General features: G+C 52.0%; 3 protein-coding genes across 3 annotated transcripts; 1 reads left to right on the top strand and 2 right to left on the bottom strand.

The window, feature by feature from the left end:
* Positions 1 to 5523: 5523 nt before the first annotated feature.
* On the top strand, positions 5524 to 8280 carry CHC_T00009404001 (probable ATP-dependent protease Lon). Its single transcript, XM_005713722.1, has one exon. The coding sequence runs from the start codon at positions 5524 to 5526 to the stop codon at positions 8278 to 8280; it is 2757 nt and encodes a 918-aa protein (XP_005713779.1).
* A 112-nt stretch (positions 8281 to 8392) lies between these two features.
* Positions 8393 to 9571, bottom strand: CHC_T00010202001 (TIA1 cytotoxic granule-associated RNA binding protein 1). Its single transcript, XM_005713721.1, has one exon. The coding sequence runs from the start codon at positions 9569 to 9571 to the stop codon at positions 8393 to 8395; it is 1179 nt and encodes a 392-aa protein (XP_005713778.1).
* Positions 9572 to 15263: 5692 nt separating this feature from the next.
* Positions 15264 to 18665, bottom strand: CHC_T00009522001 (phospholipid-transporting ATPase IIA). The gene has a single exon (XM_005713720.1). The coding sequence runs from the start codon at positions 18663 to 18665 to the stop codon at positions 15264 to 15266; it is 3402 nt and encodes a 1133-aa protein (XP_005713777.1).
* Between the last annotated feature and the right edge of the window lie 1324 nt (positions 18666 to 19989).

Here is a 19989-nt window from a genome sequence, read left to right as displayed (position 1 = left end):
GGGAATCGATGCGCGCCTCTTCGACCAGTACCAAACGGGACTGTAGCTGGTCGACGAGAGCGCGCAGGTTCTCCAAGGACTGAGTTACGCGCTCAAACCTTCCTTCGCGGAGGGAGCGCAACTCATCCATACAGCGGGCGTAGACGCTGTCGGAGACGTCGATACGGAGGGATGTTCGGACATCTTCGATATACTCCGCGATGCGATCGTACATCGCGCGAGCGCGTCCTTCGGAGAAGTCGGGCGACGGTTCGCGGTCTCGGGGACCAGCGTCGCCGTCGCCGACTCGGACGCGGAGTGCGGCTTCTCGCACATCGGCGGGCTCCGAGCGAATCGAGGTGGGATATTCGCCACTCATCTCGACGCGTACGGACGCGGAGGTAAACGATAGTCTTCTCGGTTCGATCGTGAGAGTCTTCTAGGTCGGGAGACCACTGTAGTATAATCACCCCCAACGACGAGGGGGGGTGAGTACTGACAGTTCGGAAAGACCCCGATCGGCGGGAAGACAGAAGCACGGCCCACCCACGGTACCGAGCACGGGCTCGAGGTAGCGGTGGTAGAGCGGGATCGGGGAGGACGCGCGCACGCGCGGGCGGTTCTACGCCTCGACGCCCCGGAGCGGTACTGGGTGACGATCCAGTACCGACGGGCGGAGGCGGAGCCGGCTCGTGGGCGTGCTACGCGCGTCCTCAACCCGCGCGCGGTGCTACTCCTAGGTAAAACGGACGGAAGTACCTAAAAGTAAGCGGGCGGACCAAGGTGGAGGATCCTTGACAAGTCCGTGCTTGTCGTCCTCCACCGCCGGCGGTCCGCTTATATTTAATGTACATCGTAGTCTATCATAACTCTACAGTAGTGCCGGTCTACCGACACTGTAGCGCTGTCAGCCGGCGGGGCTGACAGTCCACGTGTAGTACGCGTCCCGTACACGTGGAGGACACGTGTGTGCGCGCATGGCTGTAAGGCTCGTTGCCTTACTGTCCCTGATCCAATCCTAATCTAATTTGCGTTTGGGGTTATACCACACCCTCGACCTTCTAGAAATAAGACCGCTTCCAAAGACGTACGGATACGTCAGGTCACGTTTATGTGTTCCCAAAATTGTGGCGCCAAGAGTAGTGCAGACAAACTTGAGGGTCTCCTTTGAGTTGTAACCCCGGTCCGCGGCAAAAATTGCTTCAGCCATTGGCCTCAGTGCTCCTGTCGTGGAAGCGCCTTGCAGTAGTTGAACGAGGCGCTCCCACGTGTGCACAAGCTTCTCACCACAGCGAGTGAAATGGCATGCGAAGAAAACTGAGGTGAGAGCGGATCCTAAAGTATTCCCGACTGGACCCAGCCCTTTCTTGGGATTATTGTGCTGCTGTAGAAAGGAAAGTTGAGAAACAGCTCTGGAGGCCATGCGCAAATAGTCATCGTCCAACGACAGGACGGTCGAATTAGGCACATAGAGTAAGTCTCTGTTCACGGCGGCCACCTCAGACTCTATATCAGTGATTAGAGATGTCGCTCTGTTTGCGGAACGACACCACCCAGTGGCTGTGTAGTCAACTGCACTTCGTTTCTCTTTGCAACCTGTAAGTGATGACCAAACCTGCCGATACCTATCGGCTGAAATCCCCATACAGTAGAAAAAATCTTCTTCGTTGGGATCACATACAACGCTAGGGCCCTCATCATAAGATGCGCAAAGAACATGAAGAATTAGTAAACCTAGTAGCTCCTGACTTGTTGTAGGAGCAAAACCTCTATGATGCAGTGAACGATTAGCCACAGACTTTAACTTTTCAAGAAGACTGTCGGGTAAGAATATTTGAAGCGCGTTAAGCCGTGTCAGGGAGAATCGGCAATGTTGCGGTCCGGCAGCTCTCTGGTTTTCCCCCAATCCGTTGGCCTCATTAGTTTCATTTTCATAGCAATGGGCATCGCTCTCTCTACTGGAGAGCTCAGAGAGCACGTTATCCAAAATAGAATTTGCTTCTTGAATGAAACGCCCTTCCAGGATGGAATCCACTTCGTCGACAGTAACATCGAACTCCAAAAACGGACTTTCATATTCCCATTCAGCAAGGCCGCCTTCTTGCTGGCCGACTGCTCGAGCTGCCAGTTCATCGTCGTTAACGTCTTGTGCTTCACACTCTGCAATTTCTCTGTCCCCAAAATATTCTCCTGGCTGTTCACAGCGATCCTCATCAAAATTATGAAACACACCACTCCAAAGATCCTCACACAGCTCCCCACCAGAAGAAAAATTGGCTCCAGGGTTGGTTACAAATGTACGAAAGGGCTGCAAAGATTGCAGCTCAGACACAGAGACAATCGTTTCTTCCTCCATGGCGGAGGAAGAGCTACTTCTATCTGCGTTGGCGTCTGAAGTGGCGTCAACAGGGCCGTTGTGGTACTCCTGTGAGAAAGGGAGGTCGCTTCCATCCAAAGATTCCACCACTTCCTGGCTATCCAGCCTATCCTCATACATCTGTATGACATTGTCGCCTGGCGTCTGATGCTTCACCTGAGATGCATTATTCAAGCTAATGATTGGCTGTCTCTCAGGAAACCCATTGAATGGAACTGGAGAACATTGTGATGAGGGTATACTGGAGCTATCAAAAATCCCCGGCGATGAGCCAAAGCTCAGAGAGGGAAGCCGGCTTGAAGGTTGCGATGACAGATTTGGCAACGTTCTTCCTAATGCACCAGGCTGCGTTAGTGTTAAAAGAGAGGGCGGAGGCTCAGTTTCAGGAATAATCGAGTCCTGAGTCATGTATGCATCCGCATCAGGGGAAACATCACGACGCGACATATATTATAGCGAAGGCGATCGTCAAAAATGGGTCAGAAAGTATTGATTGTGCAGATTGGTAGTTGACGAATCGGCGAAACTCGGAGAGTCTCCGAAAGAAAGAAAGACGTCTCGCACCGAAGGAGAGTTCTCAATGCTCGAGAGAGAGTCTGCATATGGTCTACAAAACATGCTACTAGTAGTAGCAGAAAGAGATGGTTTAGGAGATATCTCAAAACCATCCCCAATACGTGGCACAATTACTGGCACAAGGCGACGGCGGCGGTGACATCTCGAAAATGTTCTCAATCAAATAAAACATTTTGAGACCTCTCAAACAGTTGTGCCCCTTTGAGACGGTTGCCGGACCGTCACTTTGAGAACTCTCAAAAACCGTCAACTTTTTATAGTGACGTCGAATCGTCTACAACAGGGCACAGGGATAAATGCCGCACTCCTTTTTCTCCCGGGTTCTCCAATGCATTCTGTGAAACACCCACGTAGATACTGTACATCTACTGTAGTAAAGTAAAGTAAATTTAGTCCTTGCAGAAATGCACCTCATCCTCGATTTGCTCTCTCATTTTATTGTACTGTAGCAGAATGTTGTGTCATACCGTGTACCCTTGGGTACAGTACTGCGACGGAGAGAGCCATCGGTGCTCCAGTCGCAACAGTCGATGGCTCCTGGGAAACAAAGCGGGAATGCTACGCAAGCAAAGGTCACTTTTAGTCACGACGAAAAGAGTGAGAGCGTGAAAGCCGCTCGTTCATTTTCTCTGCAAAGCCTCTTCTACTTCTGTAAATATCTTCAGCCCTTCGAAATGGCAAACTCTGCCCCCCTCGCCTCCCCCTCCTTCGTCCCTGTCTCTCTCTGCCCCGCCTGACACCTCCCTTTCTCCCCTTTCCTTTCGCCACGCTCCGGTGGCGTCGACTGTGCACCCCCTCATCCGCCTCTTCCGTCGGACTCTTGCGTTTCGGTTCCCTATCATGGGCCGACATCCCCGTTCCGGTTCGCAGTCCTGTTGTACACGTCGCCACGTGCTGCTCCACAACAGGACGGTGCTGTGCTGTGCTGGTTGAGGTGCGGGGACTTCTCTTTTCCATGTCTTCCCATACAACTGGCCACGTGTCCATATTTCACAGCAATGTCATGGCTTTCACAGTCGCTGGCGAAAGCCCCTGCATCTTCCGCCAACACCAAACAAGTCATCAGCAACAATATGGGATATCCGAGACCAATGTTAGTCTCCGATTTCCCATATTGTTAAAGACCCCTACAATTGTTAACAATTGTTAGAGCAAGGCAACCAGTGCGCTAAATTTCGAAATTTTAGAGATTTTCCCCTGTTGGCATGTCAACTAGTGCGCTAATCGCTTTTTTCGGTTGCTATCTGGAAGCACCTATCTCTATATTCGTTTCTTTCCTGGCGCAGGATAGAAATGGATATAGCACGCGATCACTCAGAATTCATCGATATTTCATAATCACTATAACCAATCATCTTTCGAGTGCTATATGCGCCGTGATTCAGACCCCTTGTCTTGGCGAAAAACTTGGGAAAAACTAATACTCGACCCCTTGCGGGCCGTCACATATGGCGACGCAGTTGTTGTGTTGCGCACTCTTTAGAGCGCTGCATGGCTAAAAATGTGCGCTATAAATAAGCGCACTGGTTGCCTTGCTCTTAACAATTGTAGGGGTCTTCGCGCGTTTGTCATACTACGATTGTATAGCTTAGTTCGTCATCAGTTGCCGACCAACAAACTCTCACATTTCATTCGGTTGAGAGAATACAGTACCCTTGGTATGATAAGGTATATTGTAGAAGCTCACTACAGTACCCTCTAAAGTTTATATGTGGGGTTCTTCTCGTCCCTCGCAGAGCAGCGATGAGAGCAGACGAAGGCGAAGTGACGGCACAACCAGGGAGCAAGGAACAGTATTGACGTGACGAATTATTTAGAGTTCACAGTTCGCAAAAGAGGATTAAGGTCTGGAGCTGGACCGATATTATACTGAACGGCCTCTCATACTGTACCAGGCACATACTGCACGTATGTGTTGCATGATGCCTCTCTTCCTGCTTCGCTGCAACAAGTGGTATTTAGTCCGTCGCGGAAGATGCGGTGTACAGTATATTCCTTGAGTTCCATATGTCAATGCTTCCCTCTACCGAGAGGCGCAATGTGCCTGCACGCGTGGATTGCGTCCAGGATGTTTCCCCAGGAGCCGGCGCTGGCGTCATCTAAGCCTTTTTTGATTATCTGCACCGTATTGCACCGCACCCGACGTCCCCAAACCAGGTGCAAACGGGAGTCGCCAGCGGTCTTTGCCTGCTCCATTGCAGCGCACCAGAGCGTCAAGGAACGAGCAGTAGACGATGGCCTTCAAGTGGCAACTGCCAGAGCAGCCATTGATCGGCGAACACGTGTATTTATAACCCAATCAGAAGTACTATAGTGGCACGCACGGCGCATCTTCCAGTTGGTGACAGGGCACGGCGGCTGCTCGCGTTGAGCCTTTTTGTGGAGCCCGATCAAACAATTCCGCTCCTCACCTCCCACCGCAGCCACAGCCGTTGCCGTTCTTTCTCTTCACTTCTTCTGACAATTGCTCCCTCAACCGCTCTCGATCGCAGCCACCCCCGCGCAGGCCTGTACAGATCCTGTCTGCATGTCATCGCAGCTGTTTACACAGCTATACTCGCCTATCACCTGCCCAATTCAGAAGCCTCACAATGCTCCGACATCTCTACTCTATCTCGCGCCATGCACGGGCCGCGCCGCGACTGAAGGCCATACCTTCAACTCTCCTCCCGGTACCCCTCCACCGCAAGTTCTGCGCGTCTTCCAACTCGTCCAACTCCTCCGACTCCGATCCACCCTCTTCCTCCTCCGACTTGATCGTCCCTCCCACCCCCTCGCCGACCTCCAAGTCTTCTGCAGAGTCGGTCGTCAGCCGCCGCCCAGTCATGGAGCCACAGGACCTTCTCTCCATCCCCCTCTTCACGCGCCCGCACTTTCCGAAGATCATCGCCCCCATCATCGTCCACGATCCGGACGCCTGCAAGGCCTTCATCTCATTGCGTGATACAGGCTTGCGACACGTCGGTCTCTTCCTGCACAAGCAGGCGGGCATTGATATGCTCCCGAACGACCAACATACTCTTCCATTCAATGACCCCGACCAATTGCATCGCGTCGGCGTGCTTGCGGAGGTCATTCGCCTCGCCCCGAGGCAGAAAGGCGTCGAGTTGACCTTCCTATGCCACCATCGCATTCGCTGGAACTCCGTTGTGTCGAAAGACCCGTTGCTTACGCTGGCGACAGAACCTATCAAGGAACCCCCAGCGGACGTTTCCTCGGATTTGATCAAGGCATATTCGCTGAGCGTCATTGAGACGATGAAGGAATTGCTTCGGTTAGGCTCGTTTTACAAAGAACAGCTCGAGCTCCTGCTTGAAAGTGTCGATGTGAATAACCCCTACCACCTGGCAGACCTCGGCGCTTGTCTTACTACGGCCGACCCTGCGTCTCTTCAAGACGTCTTGGAGCAAACAGATATCGCGGAACGCTTGCGCCTAACGCTCGAGCTTTTGAAAAAAGACCTCGAAACCACAAGAGTGTCCCGCCGCATTCATAAGCAGATCGAGGAGAACGTGTCCAAGTCGCAACGACGCTACTTTTTGACAGAGCAAATGAAACAGATCAAGCGGGAATTGGGGATGGAACGCGACGAAAAGGAGACGTTGCTCACCAAATTCAAAACGAGACTTGAAGGCAAAGTTGTTCCGGAGAATGTGTCCAGCGTCGTCAATGATGAAATGGACAAAATGGGCAGCCTCGAACCCTCAAGCTCGGAATATAATGTCACCCGTAACTATCTCGATTGGCTTACTGAATTGCCGTGGGGAGTGTACAGCAAAGATTCGCTCGATATCGGAAGGGCGGAAGTTGTTCTCGACAAAATGCACTACGGTTTGAAGGACGTCAAAGAACGCATTTTAGAGTTCATCGCTGTCAGCGCACTGCGGGGAAATGTACAAGGCAAAATTCTGCTGCTTTCCGGCCCCCCTGGTGTAGGGAAAACAAGCATCGGAAAGAGCGTTGCGGAAGCACTCAACAGAGAGTTTTACAGGTTTTCCGTTGGGGGTATGGGTGACGTAGCAGAAATCAAGGGCCATCGACGCACTTACGTCGGTGCTATGCCTGGAAAGTTTGTTCAAGCTCTCAAGAACGCCAAAGCTGCGAATCCCGTTATAATGATCGATGAAATTGACAAAATGGGAAGAGGGTGGACTGGTGACCCGTCGTCAGCCTTACTAGAAGCTTTAGACCCCGAACAGAACTCTGGCTTTGTGGATCACTACCTCGACCTTCCCATTGATTTGTCGAAAGTGCTCTTTATCTGTACTGCGAATGTTTTGGATACTATCCCAGCACCTCTTCTGGACAGAATGCAATCTATCCCACTTAGCGGATATATTTTGGAGGAGAAAATGGCCATCGCAGATAAATACCTTGTTCCCGTTGCCAGGGAAGAAGCTGGCTTGGAAGAAAAGGACGTGACACTCAGTGAAGATGCTCTTTGTTCACTCGCAAGAGATTACTGCCGTGAAGCAGGCGTAAGAAACCTCAAGCAGCACATTGAAAAGATATTCCGGAAGGTCGCGCTCAAGCTTGTCAAAACAAGCAAATCGACTGATGAGAAGGAGAAAACAGTTTCCGAGAGCGAGGCCAAACCAATTGACATCACCGCTGAAAATCTCGACAAATACGTTGGCAAGAAGGTGTTCGCTAAAGACCGGCTGTACGATAAAACTCCGCCGGGGATTGCTACTGGGCTCGCATGGACTTCGATGGGAGGCGCTACCCTATATATTGAAGCCTTGCAAATCAAAGGCGGTGGAGCCACGACCGTTACATTGAAACTCACAGGACAACTGGGAGATGTCATGAAGGAAAGCGCGGAAATCGCACTCTCATATACACGAAACTACATCAAGCAGCTCCATCCTGACAACCAATTCTTTGAGGAATGTGCTTTACACATGCATGTCCCAGAGGGAGCGACTCCAAAGGATGGTCCTAGCGCCGGTTGCACCATGGTCAGCTCTTTGCTTTCATTGGCATTGAACAAGCCCATTCGGCAAAATGTAGCCATGACAGGAGAAGTAACTCTAACTGGTCAAGTCCTTCCCGTTGGGGGTATCAAGGAAAAGGTGATTGCCGCCAAACGGTCTGGTGTTGAACACGTGATCCTACCCGATGGCAATCGGAAGGACTGGGATGACCTTCCATCTCATGTGGCGAAGGATATCACACCTCACTTCGCGTCTCACTACGATGAAGTTTTTGACATCTGCTTCAATGAAAACCCTGGTCTCAGTAGTTCTGGGGAGCAAGCATTTGAAAGCGTCTCAATCGGGAGCAATGATATGCAGCGCAATATTTCGCGGCCGGTTCCAGCAGCATCCGCAATCATGGCAAACTGAGTTTGACGTTATAGGACACAAAAAGGTGCTGCCTTCAAAGCTTGTACCATATCATGCACAAAGAATAAAAACGGTGACAATCACTGCGCCGCATCAATTATCATGTAGCTCCTTAGTACGGGCGGTACCGATGCTGCCCTCCGACGTGCGGTTGGTGATACACTGGTCCAGGCGCCCGGCCATACGGCTGCCCTCCATATGACATCCTACCAGCGTATGGCTGGGTGTGGTATGGTGCGGGGTGCTGTTGTTGCCCGCGATATCCCCCCGGGTACCCCGGCATCATTCCCACTGGACCTCTGTTCATGCCTCCCATGGGCGCGCGGCGAGCACTTTCGCGACCCCAATGCACCTGCACAATCTTGCCATCGACCTCAATCCCTCGCTGGCAGTCGAAGATTGCCCTTGCAGCCGACTCATGCTCATGGTAGCGTACAAACGCGTACATAGTCTCCGTTGCTTGTGCTTTGATGCTTTCTGGAATGCGAATCTCGCGAATCTCACCAAACCGTGAAAAGGCTTCCCGAATACTCGCTTCCGGGGTAGTGACTTTCAACCCGGCCACGTACGCAGTAATGTTGTTTAGAGACGTTTGTGCAACAATTGCCTCAAAGCTCAGAAGCGGCTTGTCAGAATCCGCGCCTGTCTTTCGGTCATCCGAATTGAATCCACCTCGCGATGAAGGCATGCCCATACCATCAGCCTCCGCTCCATCAATTCCCCCGGCTCGCACCGCCGCGTTTGTCTTTCCCTTTGCCCATTCAACGCGAAGCGACCGGTTGCTGAGTACTTGCCCATTCATGGCCTCCATGGCGAGAGATGCATCTGATAGAGTCTGAAACGAGACAAAGGCAAAACCTTGCGTTTTGTTCGTGACAGGATCCTTCGTGCACTTCGCAGACATGCAAGACCCAAACTCGCGAAATGCGGCAAGCAGTTGCTCATCAGACACGTCCGGTGAAAGGTTCCCTACGAACAAGCAGTAGGCCGCCGACTCATCAGCTTTCCCACTACCGTCCCTCGCGGACGCGCGAGCCCAGTCAATCGTGAGTGTCTTGCCATATATGCTGCGGCCTCTAAACTTATCCATGGCTGCTTGCGCCGTCGCATTGTCTTCGTAGTCCACAAATCCAAACCCGCTGCTTACTCCCCTCGCTTTGTCAAATACAACATGACATTGCGTCACTTTGCCGCCTAGGCTGAAGACTTCCTCCAGTAATTCACGGTAGACACGAGCGTCCAAGTTGCCGACGAACAGGCTTGTCGGGAGGGCGGTTCCAGATGACATCATGGGTGGTGCATGAAAATGGCGCTGCAACGCGGTGTAATCTCTGCCGAAAGTGAAGCACCCAGCATCTATGAGTCAAGGGCGAGCTGCGACGCCGTTTCGAGCAGCGGGTCAAAGAGATGCGTAGGTGGAGGCCGCCGTAAACTTGAAAGGATGGTTTTCGAGTATTTTCGAAGCCAAAATCATGGCAAAAAATTAACGTTTCTAAAACGAAACTTTATTTCCGTGCCGTGGAAACAATCGTATTGTGTAAAATCTCGACTCACCCCTGCACACAGAATGAAGTACCTCAGACAAAAGCCAAGAAGCCAAAGCGGTGTGAAAGCAGAACATAGCTCGCGCGCAAAGTAGCTTTGTAGTTGCCATACCCAATTGTTTTCGGCAGCAGTTCCTTTACTCGTTCCTTACAGAACACTCTCACAATAGAAGTTAATCTTCTGTGATCTCCTTTGCACTGCAGTGAAGACACTAAAAGACAATAATTGTACAAGAAACGGTCATCTGAATTCAAGGGGAGTCAGAATAAACAGCCTTTCACTTTAGTATGTGTTCCTCTCTCTTTCTCTCCCTATCTTTTGATTTTTTTTTTTTTTTTGGGCCTGTTCCGATTCCAGCCTCTTAGGGGAGCTGGCAAGGCTGTCATGGTGAGAAGCTAAAATAAAAAAACATCTTCTGAGTGGTTTAAAAGAATCCATGCAGGCAATAGTATAATGCCACTCCGATGAGTAACTGTCAGGGGAATGCATGGGAATCGAATGACACACACACACACACACACACACACACACACACACACACACACACACACACACACACACACACACACACACACACACACACACACACACACACACACACACACACACATGTATATTTTGATCATCTTTTCTGCAGCACGTTCAGTATATTTGCAAAAAGAAAAGAAGGGGTTTCCTGGTCTCATCGCTTTAATCTTTTGAGAGGACGTCTTCCGTACCAGTTCTTGCATGTACCTGGACAAATTCCTCTCTTCTAGAAATCTTGTTGGACGCTCATGTTTGTTTGTTTTTTGTTGTATTCCTATCTGCACTCTGGAGAACAAGTGTTGACTTTGTTGTTTATTAGGTCTCTAGAGCTTTACAGACCAGCACATAGCTTGGAAACACAATATCGAACCCCGTTTCAAGGGTTTCAAAGAGTATTAGTGTCTAGAGTATTATAGGCAGGAAGAGTGGATATATTCTGACCCATACGCTACTGATGCTGCATTGTTCATTTCATGAATTTTCTATGCAGAGTGGCGACTCTCTCCCTCTCTTATTACATCAAAGTGCCATTCTCCTTTGCAAAAAAAAGGGTAAGCTGCTAATTTCTCAGACTCGGGGACTATCAAGGTAGTATTGAGAATTTACGATTGCTTGCATTTACCATCTTCTCTATTTATATTGTATCGGCGACCATCATGAATAAAAATCGCTCTCGCTAAGCCAAACGTTGTCGGCATTATGCAACTCCCACAATGAGGTTAACAAATTTCTACATTCAATGAAACATGCCAGGAAATCTTGACGTATAGATACTTCAGAGCGTCTCCTCTTACTCCGCGAAAGTGGCAACTACGTTGTCGCGCATAGACCTGATAAATTCCAGAATGCTTTGAAATACGTCATCCCGTTGAACGTGGCCATGCGAATCTGTCATGAGTATACTAGCCAAAGTGTCTGAGCTAGTGTCACCATGAGTCACGGTCGCCATGTCTATGCGAGTGTTCCTTGAATTCCGAACAATTCTTTTGAACAGCTTCTGTTTCTCACTGGACCTAAGTCGGTTCCCTCGACTAATGTGGTCAACAAGTGCCCCCGCCAAATCCTCTGCTGCATGTCGTCTTTCCCTCCTACCGCCACGCATTCTATATCCGTCACTTCCATGTCCACTGTGTCGGTCGAACCTGCCGAAGCCGTGCATACCCCCATAGCCGCGTGGTTCCATGACACTTCCGTATCTCCCATGCCCCATCCCAGCCATCCCGAAAATCCCGTGGCCATATCCGCTGAGTCCCATCATGCTGCGACTGGGATGCATACCGAGCCCACTTCCATGTCCTGATGGCATCATTGAACGATGAAATCCTGACATATGTCCCATTCCATGCGGCATCCTATGTCCGAGACCATACGCATAGCTTCCGTAGCCTGGATGATCTCCGAGTCCATAATTCTGATTATACACCATGTCTAATCCAGTACCCGGAAGCATCATCGCGTTGTACGGAGTAGCAGACATTAGGTCCAGGCCACTACCAAGCATTCCCATCCCACCTAAACCTCCCAGACTGCCTATTCCGTATCCGCCATATCCATGTCCCCCATACATACCGTCATACACCGTACCTAACCCTCCCATTCCTATTCCCATCCCCATATCTGGGTGCGCGAGGTCCAGAGCATGACTTCCGTAAAACCCACCATCGTACGGCCCCATTCCGAATGCGCCTTGTTGGCCGAAACCTGTTAAGAGGCTTCCATGTCGACCGTGACCATACCGGCCGTACGGCATCATTGCGCCCATACCGTATAGCATCGTTGAACCCATACCGAATCTGTTGTATGGTATCATTGAACCAAGACCAAACCCGCCAGCATATGGTACCAGAGCGCCCTCCAGACCCGTAACCCCAACCCCTCCATGCTCCAATCTCAGGTGAGGCGGAATGACCCCGGTTCTGAGCATCTCTCCGAGTTCAGGGAAGCCAGAACTGATCGCTAGGGCATAGGCAGGCATTCCCTGCGCCCCAATCTCATGAATGTTGGCGCCAGCCTCAACAAGTGCTTGGGCAATCTCAACTTGCCCTTGTCTGGCTGCGATATGAAGTGGTTCATCTCCCATTCCATTTCTGGCAAAAGGACATGCTCCACCATCAAGCAAGATCTGAACGACCTGGACCGCACAACGATCAACAGCAGCAAAGAGAGGGGTGACGCCTTGGGCACAGACAGGATCTGGATCGGCACCGGCCTGAAGCAAAAGTCTTGTCGCGTTTGGGCGGGAATTAGAAGCAGCCATGAAGAGCGGAGTGTAGCCAAGTTGTGCGGGAGCGTTGATATCAGCACCGTAGCTCATAAGCAAAACCATGATATCCGTCTGCCCTGCCGTGGCGGCTGCATGAAGCGGAGTGCCGTCATATGGGCCGATGCTTCGAACATCAACAAGAACGTCCTCATATAGTTCGAGAAGAGCCTGAACGATGTGCCAACGTTGATGATTACATGCTAAGATCATGCGTTGGCATGCTTCAGTGGGAGACATGCTGAAATTCAAACCCATCGCCATGCGCGACATAGGAGACCTCATCATAGCACCAGGATGGCCAAAATCGAGACCACCAGGACCTCCATAGCCCCTGGATCCCCTGAAACCCATGCCCATGCCCCCAGGGTAACCGAAGCCACCTCCGAGAGGGCTGAATGGCTGCATCATCATCATGTCCATAACAGTAGGTATATCGCGGCGATGTGATGGATAATAAAGCCAAGCCAAGGGATGAAGATGTCGCTCAGAAAGTACTGGAACGGAGTGCAAACCTATTGAAAATGGAGCTTGAGGAGACCTGTCAAGCAGGGCTGATTCCGATTTGAAGTGTGAAAGAAAAAGCAGGCACACAGCGACCTTCTGAATGACCACATCCAGTGATACCTGGTCTATCTTCGTCACACATTCTTATATCTCTCCGGTGAGGTCTTCAACTCGAACCCCAATAGGATGCCCCCTTGTTTCACCAGTATATAGCCCAGAATGGATAGAGAGTAGGCAGAAAAAAATCTTGATCCGTGCTCACGAAAGAAACATGAGCTCTTTCGCGCGTGCGTATGTGTCAAAGAAGTGAACGGAAGCAATTGTAAACAGAGAGCTAAAACCCGTGTATCGTAATGCAAATTTGTATGATATCGGTGCCCATCGCTAGTCCAAGTCTTATTGCAAACGAGAAGATCTATCCACAAGCCAACATCTCGCGTTTACACAGTATGTGCATCCAGCTCTATCGCTTTCTGTCCGCCAAAAAAGCAGTGGACTGCCGCCTTTCCACAGGCTGAGTTGGCTGTTGCGGAAAATTTGACATGCACGCTCGTTCCCGCGTATGCACTAGTAGAAAGCTCCATGTTCAAGGGATGCTATGATTATTTCTTTGTTCATTGCATTGAGTTACTCCTAACAGCCACTTCTCTCATCGATCTTTCTCTCATAGCTAACAGTACGCATTTAGTCAGTTGAAATGTGCAAATGGGGACGTTTCTTGCACTTCAGTTTGTAGATTCCCTCCAACATGTAAATGATGCAACTCGCCTCTTCACTACACTGCTCTGAACTGAAAATCTCTTTGCCATGCTGCATAATCTTCTGGACTAGATAAGTATAGATTGACCAGAAGTTTTGGTCATTGTACAATTATTGCATGTTTGCGCACCTCATGTACTGTTTTAGCAAGCATCAATCGCAGAGCAGCAGATAGTACACTATGAAGTGAGAAAAGGAATAGGAGTCTCAGCGTTACACACCTGTATATACTGTAGCCTCTACCGATTTTGTGTATGCGCAGCGCACCATTCAGGAAGTGAGGCAACCACCGCCTGACCTTATAGCCACTTTACGCCCCGGATATTTCTTTCCGATAAGCCACGCTCCATGGCTAATTCAGTCCCGATATTGGCTATGTCACGAGTGCATTGAAAGCTGGACAGTCTCTATCTACGGCAAATGCACAATCTCAATGGCGTGTATCCAAGGACCATCATGCGCCGCTCCTGGTGTTGACCTGGGTAGTCCACACTTTCGTTCACCCTGCCTTTCTTGGGATGGTGAAAGGGAGATAGTGGAGCTGTTCCATCAGACGGTGCTCTCATATGCGTACCCTCCGCAGCCACACATAACATCTCAATTTCCACAACAGAGGCACGAACACATCTCCCGTTAAGTGCGCTGTGGTATCCAAATATTCAGCCTCTATTTCAAAAACCAGATACACCTGCAACGCTCTAAAGAAACTTTTTGCGGCTTTTGGGCGCATACGGCATCATTCCACCATTATTCATATTTTCCTCTCGCCTCCTCTAAAGTTGTTGGACTCTTGTGTGAGGCCAGCGTACTCTCGGCCTTATTGAGTCTCTGGTGCATCGCAATGCGTGCAAATGAATAAATAGAATGGGGGGGGGGGCGGCTTGTTGCTCCTGTCCTACAAAGACCACCGCAGTAGGCCACCTCTCAGGACTGACCATCATCCCTAATGTCGTCCACAACGCGTTCCACTTCCCTGCAAACTGAAGGTGCAGAACACTACCTCACTGGCCAAATACATAACCTGGCATTCATGTCAAGTCTGCAGGTGTGATACTGCTACTTGGTTCCCTTTGCACGCTACTCGCAGCGTTGTACGGTGTGATCTCTAGTCGATGGACACGTCCACTGTTTCGGCAAACGATATTGCACCTGCGGGCTGGTGAAAGAAGCAGATGCTTTTCGGAATTGCATGTGTACATTTTCGTCAACTCTGCATCGGATAGAAATGCTTCCCTCGGAAACGTTTAGTGCGTGTGAAAGCCATCCACTATTCTCGTGTAATTTTACCACGTGGCGAATCCATCGCTGCAGCTTCAACAACTGCTATTCTATCCTCGAAGCGCGCACCTCGTCCATGGCTCGCAATGCATATCGCAAGAACTATCTACGCCAGTTTTGAATATGGCGCCGGCGCGAATTTACGCTTCAGCCACTTCCCTATTGTGACGGGCACACAAGACACGAGGGTTACCGCTATTACTCTGCCGAGGAAGCCCCATTGAAAAATGAGCGAGTGGTCGAAAGTGTCCTGCAAGATGAATATGGACGCCACGTAGCATAATAAGCTGCACGCCTCAGCTGCGATCATCATCCAGTGCCATCGGTGCACCTCAAAGGCCACCATCAGTAACTCAGTTAATATTAGTGAGGTGAACGAGATCGCGCTCAGGTGGAGGGTCGTGAAATATTCATCATCCCATAACACATACACTGAGAACACCATGATCATAGTGCCTTGGTAAATAGACTTGAACACCCAGATGAGAAAAGTTTTTAGGTTCAGCGACCTTCCCTTTTGCAGGTCTTTGTACAGTTCGGGATACGTGTCTGCCGCATGTTCGTTCACATCTTCATCCAGAATGAGGGAGAACACGGGAAACATAGTGAATACAGTTGCGTATCCGACAAGAATCCATCCAGAGTAAACACTCACGGCTGCATAGAAGAATAAGGCACAGTACACGGTTTGGATGATTGAAATAATTAGACCCCGATGGATTACAAACTGCGCCAAGCGAGCAGAGCGACGGTACGAGTTTCGACCATGCCAGAGGAGCAGCCGCGTCAGATGCGAAAATGACGTGATACTGAAATCTGCTGCCAACGAAGCCTGCATTCCTTCCTTCCCAGGAATCCCAATCCCAGCATGAGCCTGCTGGATCATGCCCACATCGTTGCCCCCGTCTCCAATCGCTGCAACTCGTTTGTTTAGTTGCGTTTGTAGAAGCTGGACCACTGCAGCTTTTTGTGTTGGTGAGCATCGACATGCCACCGCGGCCGGAGCCATTGCCGCCAATTCGATAAACTGTTCTGGAAACATATCCAAGTATATTTGCAAAGACGTGCCATCCACAACAAGGACGTCAGTGCTAGCTACCCGTCGAAACCTGGCCAGGGCGCGGCTGGCCTCATTTCGTCCTGTCATGCCGGTGATGGTGAAGATCCCCTGTGACCGTTCTGCCAATCTCGACGAAACAGCAATATTGGTCGCCGTCTCTACTTTGTCTCCAGTCAACATCCATATTCGAATGCCAGCGTGTCGAAGCTTCTCCAGAGATTCCCGGACATTGGGCTGCAGCTTATCTTCAACGCCCGTAAGGGCAAGTAGAACCATGTCTTGTTCAATCTCCTCTTGCACAGTGGCCATATACTCCTTTCGATTTATTGACGAAGTACGAGCTGTTTGCCATCTGTCTGCAAACAATTCGTAATCAGCGATGGAGAGTTCGCGTTTGGCATATACCAGTGTGCGCAACCCCTCTCTCGCTAAATTACCACATTCCTCATCAAGCCAGTCGTTGTATCGTACCTTCTTGGCCATAGTTGTGTCAGCACCTTTCACGAACAAGGTGATAACGTTTGTATGGCGCTCCTTGACTATGATTCCCATTCGCTTCGCGGCAGATGTGAACGGAAATTCAGCAAGGATATCGTATCTGAGCTCTAAGTTTCCTGGCACCTTTAGAATCACTCGACTCATGGATCTTTCCTTCAATATGATACCGACAGATTCGGCGAACGTAACTAGCGCAACTTCATCTGGGCTGGCAGCTTGAAGCGTTCTTTGACCAGCATCTTCGACAGGAGTGACATTATGAGCAAGAGCGATTGCCAGCAGCGCCTCCTGAATCTGCTTATGGGTCCGCCTCCCTTTTACGACGTCGCGTCCATATCCGTATCCACTGGAGCTTCGGCTGATGTTATCGCTCGTCATAGGCACCATGCGGTTGTCAGCGGTGGTCTCATTCCACTCCGTGTTCGCGCGATCCGCGGCGTCGTGTTGGAACGCTGCCTTGGCGTACTGGTAGATGTCTTCGAGAGAGTCTCTGGCAAACAGCATTGTTCCCAGATGTAGCTTCTTGAAAGACATTTCGTTTTGCGTCAACGTCCCCGTTTTATCTGTGAGAATGTATTCAATGCGTCCGAGCTCCTCCGGCAAATTAGAATTTCGAACTGTACAACCAGGCATCTTCTCGCTGTCGTTCTCAATAAACGTTGTGTAGGCAATCTTAGCCATGTCCAAATTCACGCGCATGGAAATAGGAATGATGGCCGACAAGAGAAGAAAGTAGCGGCAAAAGTACAATATCCACTGCCCCGAGAAGCCCCGCAAGCCCGTGAGCAACGCAGACAAGGAGAAGAGCAGGAAGAAAAGCATTTTGGACATGCGATTTACCTCGAGGTCGAGCTTTCCAATCTTGCTTCGAGGCGACGATGTGTTGAGCATGCTGCGCGTCTCGTCTCCATTATACATAACGACGCAGATGGCTCTCCCGGATGCCACGACGGTATTTGCCCAGAGAGTGTTTTCCAAGGTGAGCGGCTCCTTGTTCCCGGACGGATCGTTTGGGTCGACAAAGGTACCGACAAAGTCGTAAATCTCCTTCTTTGGAGCCTCTGCTTCGATTTGGTAGTGGCTATATAGCATATCCTCATCCCTCATAAACGACTGCGAGCCCGCCACGGCGCGGCGCAGCTTCCAGTCCGTCTCGCCATCAAGCTGGTCGGTGCGAATAAATAGGGTGTCTCCCTGCCCCGCCGACGGCGCCGCATCCGTCCTATCCTTCACTGCGGGCGAATGGTCATCCTCCGGGCACACGACGCGCAGCAAGACGCAGTCGGCCGGGACGCGCTCGTCCGTGTCGAGTATGAGGACGTCGCCCACGCGAATGTCCTGGGAGGGGATGCGGACAGTATGCGCCGAGCCGTTTTCATCCGGGAGCAGCAACGAATACGCAAACATGTTCAACTTGCGGTCGCGTTGGAAGCGGGCAAGGTCATCGAAGGCCTCCTTGGACACGGATACGAGGAGTACGAAGACCAGCGGCCCGAAGTACGTCCAGAAGAAGCCGACGCGCAGGGCCGGTATGAACTGTGAGCAAGCGACGAGGAGGAAAAAGAGGTTGTAGAACATACGGAACTGCTCATACAGGACGAGCGGGAGGAAAGACAGAAAGTTATACTTTTGGTTACACACGGCATTCCCGCCGCGCGCGCCCTCCACGCCGGCGAGCGCGGCGTCGACATTGCGGATCCAGCGGCCGCGCTGGACGACGCCGTCGGCGAAGGCGCACGCGCCGAGCGGCACTACGCGCGACTCGAGGGAGAGGGTCTCGGGCTCCGCGGGCGCGGCGCCCTGCGGCGAGAGGGGGAGGTAGGAGAGGAGCCAGAGGGGTAGGCTGCCGCGCGCGAGACGCAGGAAGGAGGAGGGGAGGGAGTGGGGGCGCGGCGAGGGCGGGCCGCCGTCGAGAGTGAAGAGGGGGAGGGTGTCTTGCGCGGCTGACATGATGGAGTGGTACCAGCGGCGGAGGGAAGTTTGCAGGCGTATGTGCGGGGGCATGCGGGAGTGGCGGAGGCGGCGCGGGCCGCTCGTGTGCGGGGACCAGGAGAAGAGGCGGAATTGGGGAGGAGGGAATGGGGGGGCTCGGGCGTGGTGGGGGTGGGGGCGCTACCCGAAGAGGGTCCCGAACTGCAAGTCTGGCAGTCGGAATTTATGTCTTACCCAACTGGCCTTGCAATTAACGTCCCCCGTTTCTCATGACACCAATCTCAGGGCGCTTCCGCTATCGCCTCAACCGTCTCCGCCACCGCTCCCTGCCAGATGCACGCCGCGCCCGCGCAGCGCCTCCTGCGCGCCGACGCGCGGCGCGTGCTCGCCTCCTCCCTTTCGGCACTGCCCGGCCCCAAGTCGCTTTTGGTCGACGACTCGCTCTACGTCGCGCGCCTCGCCGTCGTGTCCCCGCTCGACCTATTCGCGGACGAGCCCTTCCTCGCCGAGCACGGCGTGCGCCACATCGCGCCGCTCTCGCGCCACCGCGCGCACGCGGACGCCCTCGCGCAGCACCCCGCCGTCGTCGTCCTCATCCGCGGCGTCAACGCCGCGGCCGCGCGTGACGCCGTCACCGCTATCCGCGCCGTGCGCCGCCACGCCGCCTCGCGCGACGCCCCGGATGCCGTCACAACGGCCTCGTCCCAGCCTGCGGCGCAACAAGCCCCCGCGCAGTCGGCCGTCAAGTTTCTCGTGCTGACCACGCCGCGCCGCTCGAACATCGTCGAAAAGATCCTGCACGAGGCGCTTCTGTCCGACGTGCCCGTCGCGCCGCTGCCGCTGGGCTTCCTCCCGTTCGACGACGACTTGGTCTCGCTCGACTGGCCCGAGGCGTACCGCGAGGTGGTGCTGGAGGGCGACAACTCGGCCATCCTGGCGACCGCGGCGGCGCTGTCGTCGCTGGCGGCCACGCTCAACCTAGAGCGACGCCGAATCCGGAGCACCGTATCGTGAGGCAGTGGGATCCCTGATGTACTTGATGGTTGGCACTCGTCCAGACTTGGCATATGCGATTGGAAAGCTTTCTCAACATTCTGCCAACCCATGTGAGTCACACTGGGCAGGTGTGAAACGGGTAATGCGATACGTGCAAGGGACTCGAAACTTAGGAATCGTGTTTGACAATAAATCGAAATCGCCGGAGTTGTTCGGCTTCAGTGATGCTGACTGGGCCGGTTGTTCAGACTCTCGCAAGTCGACCAGCGGATATGTTTTCAAGTTCTGCGGTGGAGCGATCAGTTGGAGTTCCCGGAAACAGACTGTGGTTGCAACTTCGACGTGT

This window comes from Chondrus crispus, genomic scaffold (assembly GCF_000350225.1).
Source record: "Chondrus crispus Stackhouse genomic scaffold, scaffold_146, whole genome shotgun sequence".
Lineage (NCBI taxonomy): Eukaryota > Rhodophyta > Florideophyceae > Gigartinales > Gigartinaceae > Chondrus > Chondrus crispus.
The sequence above is the reverse complement of the archived record's forward strand: the minus strand, read 5'-3'. Positions and strand labels throughout refer to the sequence as shown.

Excerpts from the sequence above, each read along its gene's own strand:
- CHC_T00009404001 (XM_005713722.1), top strand. The coding sequence starts at position 5,524 with ATGCTCCGACATCTCTACTCTATCTCGCGCCATGCACGGGCCGCGCCG.
- CHC_T00010202001 (XM_005713721.1), bottom strand. The coding sequence starts at position 9,571 with ATGATGTCATCTGGAACCGCCCTCCCGACAAGCCTGTTCGTCGGCAAC.
- CHC_T00009522001 (XM_005713720.1), bottom strand. The coding sequence starts at position 18,665 with ATGTCAGCCGCGCAAGACACCCTCCCCCTCTTCACTCTCGACGGCGGC.